Raw genomic sequence first — 14,737 nt, 5'->3', positions numbered from 1 at the left:
GTCCAGCCTACATGTGACTCCAGACCCACAGCAATGTGGTTGACTCAGAAATGGCCTAGCAAGCCACTCAGTTGTATAAATCGCTACAACGTCTTAAAAAAAATGAAACCAGACGGATCACCTGGCACCAATCTAGGCATTGGAAAAAACAAGGGCAGAAACAGCCCCATCGAACCTGCAAAGTCCTCTTCACTAACATCTAGGGACTGGTGCCAAAATTGGGTCAGCTGTTTCACAGAAGAGTTAAGCAAAAGCCTGACATAGTGGCACTAACAAAATCATACCTCACGATGTCACAGACACCACCATCACCAGCTAGTCCTGTCCTACCAGCAGGACAGACCGAGCAGAGGTGACAACACAGTTGTATACAGTCGGGAGGGAGTTGCTCTAGGACTCCTCAACATTGACTTTGGACCCCATGAAGTCTCACGGCTTCAGGTTAAACGTGGACAAGAAAACCTCCTGCTGATTACCACGTACCGCGCTCCCTCAGCTGTTGAATCAGCACTCCTCCATGTTGAACAACAGTTACAGGAAGCATTGAGGATAGTAAGGGCACAAAATGTACTTTGGGTGGGAGATTTCAACATCTACCACCAAGAGCAGCTCAGCAGCAGTACCACTGATCGATCTGGTTGGGTTCGAAAGGACATAGCTGCTGGACTATGTCCGCGGCAGATAGTGAGGGAACCAACAAGAGGGGAAAAACAATCGACCTCATCCTTACCAATCTGACAGCTGCAATTACATCTGTATATGACAGTAAGAGTGTATTGGTAAGAGTTACCATTGCACAGTCCTTGTGGAGACAAAGACCCACCTTCACATTGAGAATAACCTCCATTGTGCTGTGTGGCACTATCGCTGTGCTAAATAGGCAAGGCTTCGCATGGATCTAGCAGCTCCAGAATGGGCATCCGTGAGGTGCTGTGGGCCACCAACAGCAGCAGAATTGTACTCCAGCACATTCTGTAACCTCATGGCCCGGCATATCCTCCACTCAACCATCACCATCAAGCCAGGGGATCAATCCTGGTTCAATGGAAAGTGCAGGAGGGTATGCCAGGAGCAGCACCAGGCATACCTGAAGATGAGATATCAATCTGGTCAAGCCATCAAACAGGACTACTTGCACACCAAACAGCAAAAGCAGCAAATGATAGACAGAGCTAAGCGATCCCACAACCAATGGATCAGATCTAAGCTCTGCAGACCTGCGACATCAAGTCGTGAATGGTGGTGGACAATTAAACAACTCACTGGAGGAGGGGTGTCCACAGATATTCCCATCCTCAATTATGCAAAAACCCAGCACATCAGTGCAAAACATAAGGCTGAAGCATTCGCAGCAATCTTCAGCCAGAAGTGCTGACAGGATGATCCATCCTGGCCTCCTCCAATGGTCCCCAGTATTACAGATACAAGTCTTCAGTTCATTTGATTCACTCCACATGATATCAAGAAACAGTTGGAGACACTGGTCACTGGTCAAAGGCTACAGGCCCTGACAATATTCTGGCAATAGTACTGAAGGCTTGTGTTCCAGAACTTTCAGCTCCCCTAGCCAATCTGTTCCAATGGTACAGTGACAACACTGATATCTACTTGATAATGTGGAAAATTGCCCAAGGATGTCTTGTACACAAAAAGCAGGACAAATCCAACCCGGCCAATTACCTCCCCATCAGTCTACTGCTGATCATCGGTAAAGTGATGGAAGGTGTCAACAACAGTGCTGTCAAGCAGCCCCTGCTCAGTGTGGCCCAGTTTGGGTTCCACCAGGGCCACTCAGCTTCTGACCTCTTTACAGCCTGGGTTCAAACATGGACAAAAGAGCTGAATTCCAGATGTGAGGTGAGAATGACAGCCCTTGATATCAAGGCTGCATTTGACCAAGTATAGCATCAAGGATCCCTAGCAAAACTGAAATCAACGGGCATAAGGGGGCAAACTCTCCAATGGTTGGAGTCACATCTGACACATAGGAAGATGCTCGTGGTTGTTGGAGATCAGTCATCTCAGCTCCATGACATCTCTACAGGAGTTCTTCACTGTCCTCAAACCATCGATCTCGGACAGCTTCATCAATGACCTTCCCTCCATCACAAGGCCAGAAGTGGGGATGTTCGTCGATGATTGCACAATGTTCAGTACCATTCATGACACCTCAGATACTGAAGCAGTCTGTGCTCAAATGCAACAAGATCTGGACAATATCCAGCCTTGGGCTGACAAGTGATGTGACTTTCGTCATAACTGGAATCTGTGTGGCGCGAAAGTCACTTATCACTTGTCAGCCCAAGGCTGGATATTGTCCAGATCTTGTTGCATTTGAGCACAGACTGCTTCAGTATCTGAGGTGTCATGAATGGTACTGAACATTGTGCAATCATCGACGAACATCCCCACTTCTGGCCTTGTGATGGAGGGAAGGTCATTGATGAAGCTGCCCAAGATTGATGGATTGAGGACACTGAAGAACTCCTGCAGAGATGTCATGTTTAGGAGCAACTAGATTGTGTGGAATCCTTGACGTGAGCAAAATGCTCTTCATTCAAAGGCAAAGGTGTGCAGTTGCAGACTGTACACCATTCTGTCCATGAATGGCCCTCAAATTGTACCCAAACAATGGACACTACCAAACACAATTTCACGATTTGTGGCCTTTGTATTATTAGTAGAATACTCCATGTTGAAGATTGTTCAGACTTTAGAAATATTGTACACCATCACGGAGAAGAGATGTTTTCTCATGTACTGATCAGATCCTATTAATGAATGGCATATTTTGCAACTAGAAAACAGGCTTTTTAAAAAAAAATCTTCTAACGGCACAGTTGGAGGGGAACCGCCAGTGGTCCAGATTTTTGTGTAGGCTTGGTAGAATTAGAACAGAGCACTTCTGTGTTTTCTGAAACATTCACCTAACCTGCATGTTACGTGCTGGCTGCCAATGAGTGCATGAGAAGACTGGGAGCCAGCATAATATACAGGGAGCCAGTTAGACATTCCATCTTGGTTCTCCAATATCATTCTCCAACATTGTTGAAATGCATCTTAAACTTCACCCTCCACCCTCTATCTTCCTCCCCCTGAGTGTGTCCATGCCACCTATATGCTACTTCATCCCAATCTACTACTCCATGCCATCATGTGTCCCCTCAGAATTGACATGCCCTGCTTGCATTCTGCAAAGCCACTCACCCAATATGGGTGTTGTACAGTCATTGGAAGCCATGCAATCAATGTCGGAATTATCTTAAAATCGCTGGAAAAGCATCTCTAAAAATCTAATAAAACCATGAATTTAGACATACTATCATTGCTACTAGAGAGGAAAAATAGCTATTCCAGTGCCAAAATAAAAAAAATTCTATGCAAAGCAAAATACTGAGGATGTTGGGCAAATGAAATAAATGTCATTGTTTTAAATACTTATAAGGTTTGCAAATACAAAAAATTACACCCAATTGGTGTTTTCAACAGTTTTTGAAACCTGTTGAGTAGAAGCCATATTTATCTTTTCAAACATTAAAAATGGCTACAGCTGTCACAACGAAAAATTCTAGTTATATGGCCTGAAACTGACAGAACAATGTCCCAAAACAAAGTGTTAATAAAAAGAGAGAAGTAGAGTACCAGAGATATATTTTCAACTTTCAAAAGCAGGGTCTTTTAACATCTAATGTTGTCAGCCAACTTACAGCAAAGTATAAACATAACAGTAGCAGTTGGCACGACTTCAGTTTTTAAACTTTAATGCATAATAGAAATTTGACAAAAAGCACTGTAAGTGCTTTTGACAACTACATAATACTAGTTCACGTACAGTCAAATTAGCTTTGCATGACAGGTCTCGATAATGAATCACTATTAAAAATACAATAGCGCAACAGAGCATCTATTGGTGACATCTGAAGGTGTCAAACTATTAATTGCTTACCTATCACAATGCTCTTGCCTCCCAGCAAACTTCCCAAAGGAAGTGCAATTTTTTGGGACTATTAAAACCTATATAAACTTACATCTAAAAAACCTCCCAAACCACCAAAAGGCCATACAAAAACATGTCTTCACTGCAAGACAATGGAAACGTACTCGTCCTGCATTCAAAAAGCTAAGCTCAGCTTTTACAATCCTAGTTGCACCTCTATTCAGCAAAAACAATCCAAATCCTACAGTTAAAACAGGTACCTCCCTGACTGAGAGAACATTACGTTGCTTGTTGACTCCATGCTCTGTTGATATTCACATATGTGACACTGCATCTGTTTGCAGTAAAGAATTAGGTGAAGTACCCACCTCACGATCTTTTAGCTTCATGGCCAGCACTAGCTGGAGACGGTGGTTGTTTAGGGCCTCTCGGTAGTTGCCGCTGGAGAAGAATGCCGATCCCAGATTACCATGGGCTCGACACTCGCCCGTATGGTCACCTGAGTAAAAGAAAACAAAAGATAACTCTTTTGTTCAAGTACAGTAGATCATTTGAACAACAACTGGATGATTTGAAGAAATAATTGATGAATGATTTAACTTGATCAACTTTCACTTCTCAAGCTGCTTAGTTAAGCTAAACTCTACGTAAGAAAATGAGATCAACAATTAATACTTTGAAACTGCTTTTCCCTGGTTTGTGACCTTCATATTTATAGGTGTGGTACCTTTTCAGCTAAGTGATCATCACATTCATTAAAACAGCCACTTTGGTGAATAATGTAAGAGTTAAGATAGTAATCTATTTGACCATGTATGCACAATTAAGTTGAGCCAACTCCTGTCCTTCTCTAATTACTACCAATGTGCATATTGTACCATGGGCTACTGTGTAACTGCAGGTGAAGCTGAAATTTTGGCTGTGTGTGTAAATTCCATTATCAGATTGGAAGTACCAATTCAAATAATGTCTGAACTTTCTAATCTGAAAGGAATAAAACCCAAGTTTATGCAATCTGCTCTTCTATCTGAACTCAGAGGTCTCAGCATCATTGTCAAATCTGTGCTGCACTCCTTTCATAGACAAAATATCTTTTCTAAGGTACACAGTCATAAGTAAATGAAATATTTTTTGTGAAATCTGACCAATGTTCTCTACAAATTGAACATCTCTTCTTTTCCTTTTATTCATTCTCCATTCAGTTAAAAGCTGACATGCCTTTGGGCTTGTTTCTCCAGAGTTTAGAAGCACGAAGGGTGACGTAATGGAAATGCACAAAATCTTGAATGGTCTTGACAAGGTGGACTCATTAGAGATGTTTATGATGTGGGTGAGAACCAGGGGACACTGTTTTAAAATTAGGAGTTGCCCACATAGGACAGAAACGAGGGAAAATCTTTTGTCTAAGGGTCATGACACTTTGGAACTCACTGCCTCAGAAGATGGTGGAAGCAAGGCCATATTTTTAAGGCAGAAGTAGATATTTCCTTGTTGGACAAGAAAATCAAAGGTGACTGAAAATGTAGAATTTTAAACATGAACAGATCAGTCATGGCCTCGTTGAACAGTGGAACCAGTTCAAGAAAACAAACGGTCTACTTCTGCTGTTATATCATACATTTGTATGTACATTTGTCTTGGAAACCCAAATCCTTTTGCTACAGTTTATAATTCTTACAATTAAATATTTATATTAGCCTTTCTTTGAATCTAAAGGAATAGCCTCACACACACTGAGCTGCGTTTGCCATAGTTTGTCCACTTAATTAATCTGCCTATGCCTCTACGTTACTCTCTATTCCCATCTACACAACGTATTGTGCCTTATAAGTTAGTGGCATCTACAACCATGGATATAAAACTGCAATCCTTCATCAAATGCCCAGATAAAACAGGTCAAAAACTGAGATACTGAAAAGAATTAGAGGAGATCTAATTGAGGTATATAAGATACTAAGGAGGATTGAAACAGTTCACATAGAGAGAATATTTCCTCTTGTTGGACAATCTAGAATGAGAGGCCACAGTTTTAGAGGTAGCAAATTTAAAAGAGAGACAAGAAATTACTTCTCTGAAAGGGTCATGAATCTGCAGAATTCACTGGTGGAAGCCAAGACACTGAACAAGTTTAAGGGGAAGGTAGATAGCTTTTTAATTGATAATGGGTTGAAAGTTTATGGGGTGTGGGTAGGAAAGTGGAGGTGAGGCCAAGATGAGATCAGCTGTAATCATACTAAATGGTGGAGCAGGCTGTGGGACTGATTTGCCTACTTCTGATCTTAGTTCTTATGTTCTTCTATCATTGGGGAATACCAGTTGTCTTGCCAATCAAAGCACAATCTCTTTTTCCAAAACCTCCCATTCAATTAACAGTTAATGTGGGATCCAAAATTGATCATTCTTAGAATGAAATTTAAACTTCCACATAATAGCTTAAATAATAGAACATCGAGATTTCACACTTTAAGTCTTTTACAGTTACAAATGACGAGAAGTAATATTTACTAAACACTGTCTTTGCATTGTCTTCGGTCAACACTACTTTATACTTTCAGACAGAACATTCACCTTTCTTTTATCCTACAAACAAAAACACGCTTTACAGATATATTTTATATTATCCTTTAAGGAGACACTCAATTCTCTCAGACCTAATCTGAGATGATTCTTAGGTCCTGAGCATTTTCTTCTGTTCTTATCATTTCTTCACCCAAAACATTTAATATCAGAACTTTTTTTCAGCGTAAACTTTTCCTCCTGAAGACATTTTGCCCTATCACAAAGCAAGGTGAATCTTCCAGCTTCATTTGAACTCTTTACAAATTCAGTTTTTTTCAATCTGAACATTAGCTTCTACTGCATTCCTGCATTGTAAACCATAAAGACTTTCAGTCACTACTTGCTCTCTCTGTCAGGTTATATTAAAATCAATTCTGTCTTCAAAGCCCATCTCTAAGGAAACATGAATCAGTGGGATTGTCACCATGTAGAAGCACTGATCATCCTCAAGATCCCCCAGTTCTTTTACCTTGGCAGTAAGTACACAGTTTATTGCTCAACTGTTTACAGCCCAAAATTTGCAACAATTATTGGGGCTTTATCGACCCCTTGTCTATCCACTTCTGGCACTCAGATAGTTACTATTGTATTCATACATAAATGCCTTGCACCTTCTTCTCAGTAGAACAATTTGAGCACCGTACAATCTCTAACAATTAAGTCACTCAGATTTACTGTCAGTCAGCATTCAAAACAAGTCACAAACTAACTAAACTTACAAAAATCATAATTGCATCATAATTTGTGTCACAAGTTTACCTCCAATCCCAGAAGCTTTTACCTTTGCTGATAATAATTTGCATCTTATTCAGTGTCCTCTGGGAGGCTGAAAGGACAACAGCCACCGACATTCCTCGATATAGCACCTTAGTGACCACTTCAAAAAAAATCAACTAGACTTATCAGGCATAATCTACCTTTATGAATCAATGCTAGTTCTGATTTATCACTAGTGGTAAATTCTGACAACTTTCTCACAATTGATATTAAACTGATTAATCTCTAGTTCCCTGGTTTTGGCTTTCACTCAAGATTCGAGTAAGATTTGCAAATTTTCAATCTAGAGGCGTAAGCCTTGAACTTTCAGAGCTTTAGATAATATGACCATCACAACTGTAATTTTCTTCCATATTACTTTTGATACTTCAGCATAGAAAGCATCAAAAAAATCTTGAAGGCCTATCATTTTGCCTATTAACAGTTTTTAAAAATCACATTAAATATACTAAGCTCCTCCTCTCAATTTAACTTTAGGTTCTCTTGTGGCAATGGTGTTTTTTTCTTCCCTTTCCCTATTGTGTAAATGACTGCAAAGTGCACATTTAATAAATCTGCCATCTCCATATCAGCAAGTTTGGTCCCACATCACCCACATTTAATTTAATAACATTTATAAGACTTTCTAATCTCTGATTATTAGAAATTTAGAAGATGCTTCTGGATTTACCACATGTAATGCTGTTAGTTCATAACAGATGTGAACAGCCTGTTAAGTCTCAAGGGTCAACACTATTTATGATATGTAATTAACCTTGGATTCCTGCAGATCCACTTAATTAGTGCTGTATCATCCATCATTCATTTCCAAAGCATCGCACCTCAAAAGTGTCACCCTTCACTGCTATACCTCAAAATCCCCTATGTCTATGGGATAGAAAGTAAAAATTGTCTTGAAATAAGTACTTGTCTGTTTATTTATCAGATATCTAACTGATGAGATGTGTGCTAATCAAAAAGCAAGAAATAAGTAACAAACCATATATTTTCTCAGCTGTTTATCAAAAACCAAATGAGTATCACAGAACTGATCACATAATTCAGATAATATTTTTAGCTGCAAATTTCCTCCATTGCTTACCAGTTAAAACCATTTTCTAATGGGCAAATAGAAGAAAAAAAATGGTAATTTATCATTAAAAATTACTACAAATGATTTCACAGCATGATAGTAAAAGGTCATTCAACCATTCAGATACCCCTTCTAGTCTTTCTCAAATATGGCATTCAAACATTTCCTAATTGATTCCAGGCTTGATGCCTCCACTGTTCTATCAAAAAGACTCTTCCAAATGTTGATCTTTGTGAAAAGAAGAATTATTTAACTGTTATACTAGTTTAAACTTGTATTCATTTATCTTGTTATTGAAAGTTAATCTATTTTACCCTTTCCATATTCTCAACCATTTCGTAGAACTTCGGAAGATCAATTATAAGATGGTTCCTGTCCAGCCTGAAAAGGCCATGTTTCTCCAGTCTTTCCATACAGTGTCAATGCCTGGAATTAAGCTCAAGGTTCTTCTCTGTAGTGGTCCCAGTGGATGAATGTCTCCCTTGTTTCTCAATAATAAAGTAATCACCATGTGATTTGACAAAGACACTGTACTGCTAATCTATATTTAACTGTGTTAGCTACATGCATCAGATCACACAACAGAAACTGACCATTTAGACCAACTGGGTGAAGTCAGCACTTATACTCCCCATGAGTCTCTCTCCGTGAACTTGCAAAGCCCCAGACAGCACAAAGACCTAAGCAATTTAAAAGGCAGCTCACCATCATCTGCTCAACAGCAATTAGGGATGAGCAACAAATGCTGGCCTAGCTACTAACACCCATATCCTACTATCTATTCCTTTCTCCTTTATGTAGTCACTAGGTACATTCAGAAACTCCAGTTTTTATTACCCTGACAAATGGAATCTGTTTTTACTGATTGTGCTGAGACCTCTACATTCTTTTGCACTTCTACCCTATTTAGGATCTTACTATCCAAGCAGTATATGGTCTCTTAATTCTTCCTAACTAAATGTGTCTGACACTGTTGTTTATTTTGAAATTCATTTACCAGTTGCACAGTCATTCTGCAAGAATTATATGTAACTTCCAGCATTCTTTCCCAACTTTAATTACACCTCCCAATTTAATGAAATGTACATACTTTGAAATCTCATCTTCAATTCTGCAGTCCAAAACATAAATATAAAATGCGAACATCAGTGGGCTGAGTATCAATCACTGTGGAACACCACCTAGGAGGTATGGTTAGTAAGCTTGCAAACAACAGTAAAGTCGGTGTAGTGGACAGTGAAGAAGGTCACCTCAGAGTACAATGGGGCCTTGATCAGATGGGCCGATGGTCTGAGCAGCAGCTAATCTATATAGATGGGAGATGTTGCACTTCAATTAGGCAAATCAGGGCAGTACGTACAAACTTAATTGTAGGGTTCTGGGGACTGTCGCCAAACTACTCCTTGGGAAGCAGGTTTATAGCACCTTGAAGGTGGAGTGGCAGGTTGACAGGGTAGCGAAGAAGGCATTTCATATGCTTGCCTTAACTGGTCAGTGCATTGAATATAGGAGTTGGGATGTTATGTTGTAGTTGTACAGGAAATTGGTTAGGCCACTTTTGTAATACTGCATTCAATTCTGGTAATTCTGCCATAGGTAAGATGATGCTAAACTTGAAAGGGTGCAGAAAAGATTTACAAGAATGTCGTCAGGGTTGGAGGGTTTCAGATATAGAGAGAGGCTGAATAGGCTGGGACTGTTTTCCTTCAGAGGCTGAATGGTGACTTTTATAGAAGTTTATAAAATCATGAGGAGCATGTGTAGGGTGAATAGACAAAGTCTTTTCTTCCAGGCTAGGGGAGTCTAAAAATTAGAGGACATAGGTTAAAGGTGAGAGGGGAAAGATTTAGCAAGTACCTAAGGGGCAACATTTTCACGCAGATGGTGCTGTGTGTATGAAATGAGTTGCCAGAGAAAGTGGTGGAGGCTGGTTCAATGACAACATTTAAAAGGTACCTTGGCACATACATAAACAGGAAGGGATTAGAGGGATATGGACCAAATACTGGAAAAAGTAACAAGATTAAAATTTAAGATACCTGGTCATGTTGGACTGAAGGGTCCATTTCCATGCTGGAACAACTCTATAAATCTATGACTCTATGACTTCCCACCTTTACAAGTCTGCATAATCATTCTTTATCCCTGCAATCTGGTTCTTGTTTGGTAACAAGATTGCTGTCCGTCATTTACCAAATCCTTGACTTAATATCTGAACTTAGACGTGAATATACTGTGTAATATTTTGACAGGAGCTTATAGAAGTCTAAATACATTACATCTGCTACATTATCTTTGTTTACTCTCACTGCTAGCTCTCAAAGAATTAAGTAAGGGTAATCAAATATGGCATCTCTTTTGAAAATAATGCTAATGGCTCTTTGCTATACTTTTAGTTCCAGAAGATTTTGTTTACTCAACTTTGAGTAGAGGTTTCGAAAGCTAACTGATGTGTAGTTACTTGGGCTTGTTTTCTCTTTCTCTTTAGATACTGGAATGAGATTAAATGTCCCACAGTCCTCAGGCACAATTTCTTTTTCCAATTAATTTTATATAAACATAGGTATAACAGAAATTTTGTGATCTTCTCTTCTTTATGTATTCTGTTTATTACCTCCTCAAATACATTTATAGAGTTATAGAGTCATAGAGCTGTACAGCATGGAAACAGATCCTTCGGTCCAACTCATTTGGTCGGTCTGATATCTTACCTAAATTCAGTCCCAGTGCCAGCATTTGGCCCATATCCCTCTAAACCCCTCCTATTCATATCCCCATCTGGATGCCTTTTAAATGTTGTCATTGTATCAGTCTCCGCCATTTCTTCTGGCAGTTCATTTATACATGCACCACTCTCTGCATGAAAAAGTTGCCTTTAATGTCCCTTTTAAATATTTCCCCTCTCACCTTAAACCTATGCCCTCAAGTTTTTGACTCACCCCACAACAGGGAAAAGACCTTATCTATTTACCCTTTCCACGCCCCTCATCATCTTTTAAACCTCTATAAAGTCAGCCCTCAGACTCCAGGGACAATAGACCCATCCTATTCAGCCTCTACCTACAGCTCAAACCCTCCAACCCTGGCAACATCCTCAAATCTTTTCTGGACCCTTTCTACTTTCACAACATCCTTCCTATAAGAGGGAGATCAGAACTGCAAGCAATACTCCAAAAGTGGCCAAACCAATGTCCTCTACTGCTGCAACATGACCTCCCAAACCCTATACTCAATGTACTGACCATTAAAGTCAAATATACCAAGCATCTACTACACTATCCTATCTAGCTGTGACTCAACTTTCAAGGAACAGTAAACTTACACTCAAGGTCTCTTTGTTCAGCAACACTCCCAGGACCTTACCATTAAGTGTACAAGTCCTGACCTGATTTACCTTTCCAACATGTAGTACCTCACATTTATCTAAATTAAACTTCATCTGCCACTCTTTGGCCCACTGATCCATCTGATCAAGATCCCATTGTACTCTGAGGTAACCTTCTTCGCTGTCCACTACAACTCCAATTTTAGTGTAATCTACAAACTTACTAACAATACCTCTTACATTAAATCCAAACTATTTATATAAATGACTAAAAACAGTGGACCCAGACCAATCTTTGTAGCACACCGCTGGTCATCGGCCTCTAGTCTGAAAAGCAACCTTCCACTACCACTCTCTGGCTTCTACCTTTGAGCCAGTTCTGTATCAAAATAGGCTGATCTCCCTGTATTCTGTGTGATCTAACTTTGCTAAACAGTCTACCATGAGGAACCTTGTCGAACGCCTCACTGAAGTCCATATAGATTTCATACACTCAGTCCTCATCAATCCTCTTCATTATGAATCAATTCAATACTTCTTCAAAAAACTCAATCATGTTAGTGAGACATGATTTCCCATGCATAAAGCCATGTTGACTATCCCTAATCAGTCCTTCCCTTTCCAAATACATGTAAATTCTGTCCCTTGGGACTCCCTTCAACAACTTGCCCACCACCAATGTCAGGCTCAAATAATTTTAATGAATTTGACAGGTATTATTTTCCCTTCACAAAGCCACGCTGACTCTGCTTGGTCCTATTATATATTTCAAATTGCTCCACTATTACACCTTTTATGAGGATCTCAAACATTTTCCCAACAACAGATGTCAAGCTAACTGGCCTATAGATAGCTTATTTATTATCTCCATTTCTTTCTGAATGAAAATGTTACAGTGGCATGTTGCTGAGCTTCCATGGCTTGGACAGAATCTAAAGATTCTTGGAAGATTACCACCAGTGCATCCATTTTCTCTGTAGTTGCTTCCTTTAATATCTTAAGATGCAACTCAGCATGGGATTTATCAGCTTTTAGCCCCAATAGCTCCCCTAGTTTTTTTTCCCCCTCTAATGATCGTTACTGTTTTTATTTTCTCCTCCCCATTGTCCCTTGATTATTTCGCATTTCTGAAATGCAGTCCATGTCTTCCACCATGAAGACAGATGCAAAATATTCAACTTCTCTTCCATTCCTTGTTTCCCCTTGATTATTTCCCAAGCCTCATTCTCTCAGGGGTCTACATTCACTTTGGCTTTGTTTCCATTTCTTACACATTTACAGATGTTCCTACTGTCTGTTTCATATTACTTGCCAGGTTACCCTCAAGGTTTATTTTCTCCTTTTTCTTTTATCGTTATCTTTTGTTGGCTTTTAAACTTTGCCTAATACTCCGAGTTACCACTGTTTGGTTTATCTTTCGATTTGATACTCAAAGGAGAGATTTTGCCTTAAGTGGAAATGCAGAACAGTGTCACTGTTCACAAGCTCTCACAACCCTTAGTTGTATGACACATTGCATGTCCTGCCACTGAAATCACTTTTATTAATTAACAGTAATTTATACATAAAACTAATAGAGTCTGGCTCCACAGTGAACTAATTGTATTAGTTCAATTTGAAGTTATTTAATAATTAAATACTCTGATAATTATGCATAGTAGGTATTCAATTAATGTAAATTGGCTCCCATCACACCATTTCACTTTTGGATCCATTTACCATCTAGGGTGTAAAGGATACAATGCAAGCTAAAGGTGTTATTTTATTAATATTTTATTAAATCTTATTGACCTAGTCAATTGCCGATCTGCATTGGACAGATAAGTTCAGCATTAATTCTAAGATTTCTCAAATCTCTTTCAGTTTAATCATTCACTACTTCACCACACTTCAAGGCATTTGAAGCTTACCTTCTCTTCTTTTATGAAATATGTTACAGTTGTCTGCACTATCTTTAATCTGCCATCATTCTCCTCATATACTTAATTTGCCCAAATCATTCATAATTTCTGGCTTGCATGCATAAATTTCATTGCCTTTCCTAGCTTAGCAATTTTTCCTGCTTTATGTTGAGTTTCTCTCATTGAGTCTTTTATATAAATTATAATTGCTCCTGTGCCAAAATTGAGGCCTGCAGTATCTCACAACACTCAATGTAACTATTTTAATGGTATTCATTAGTTTCTCATCTTCAGTCACTTTCTTATCTATTCTGTGAATTTATCTTCCACTTCTATAGTTCTTCACATAACTACATAGTATCTAAACTAATTTGCAGCCAATGGATTATTTTCCGTGTACTCAGTGGTAATGTAGGAATCAGCAGTCAAATTGCACAGAGTAAAAGTAATGTGATAATAACCAGACAATATGTTCTTCTGCTGTTTATTCAGTGATAAATACTGGCCAGGACATCAATGATAAACTGCTCTGCTCACTTTGAAATAGAATCAAGGGATCCTTTCCTCTCAACTAAGATGGCAGGCTGGGGCTCAGTTTAATTTCTCATTTGAAGTATGGCATGTTGGACATGGCAGCATTCCTTCAGAGGTATGGATGCCACCGGCAGACATCATATGGGTTTTTTTTTCAAATGGTTTTTCGAAGTCTAGGTGCAATACTATGCAAGACGTTCAAAAGTTCAAAGAGGACTTCCCCACTTTGAATTCTCGTTGGCTACATTTGCTGTATAATTGTACAAATAAGTATCATTATGCATACACTGACTATGCAATTCCATTAATTTAAATGGAAAGAAGCTAAGATTGTTGAATCTGTAGATGCCAATGAATTTTTATTTTCACACTTTAATGGTCGTTAATTCCTCCCTAGCATTCTTTCAGCATCCCAAGAGAAATACCATCTACCCTGGAAATTCCTGAAATTGAACTTTCCTTTTGAAACGCATAGCTTATGAGTAGATTAAAACTTAAGTATTACCGAAAAAGAATACATTCTGTTGAAGCTTTTCATCTTGCCTTCATCAGGTCAATCACAAGGATACTAATTCAAGGAGAAAAACTAACATTTATACTGCATTACAGTGCTGACTGATGGTGAGCAGGCT

The 14,737-nt window shown here is 39.0% G+C and overlaps 1 protein-coding gene across 5 annotated transcripts in view; it reads right to left on the bottom strand.

Annotated features, from left to right (window-relative positions):
• ttc28 (tetratricopeptide repeat domain 28) overlaps window positions 1–14,737 on the bottom strand; it is a 705,429-nt gene that overhangs the window by 253,108 nt on the left and 437,584 nt on the right. For all 5 annotated transcript variants that reach the window (XM_048556329.2, XM_048556332.2, XM_048556331.2 and 2 more), the window contains one exon: window positions 4,306–4,436. In XM_048556329.2, coding sequence (XP_048412286.1) covers window positions 4,306–4,436 — 131 coding nt within the window. The remainder of the gene's footprint in view (window positions 1–4,305; window positions 4,437–14,737) is intronic.

The sequence above is a fragment of the Stegostoma tigrinum genome, chromosome 26 (genome assembly GCF_030684315.1).
Source record: "Stegostoma tigrinum isolate sSteTig4 chromosome 26, sSteTig4.hap1, whole genome shotgun sequence".
NCBI lineage: Eukaryota > Metazoa > Chordata > Chondrichthyes > Orectolobiformes > Stegostomatidae > Stegostoma > Stegostoma tigrinum.
This window is presented reverse-complemented; position numbering and strand designations above follow the sequence as displayed.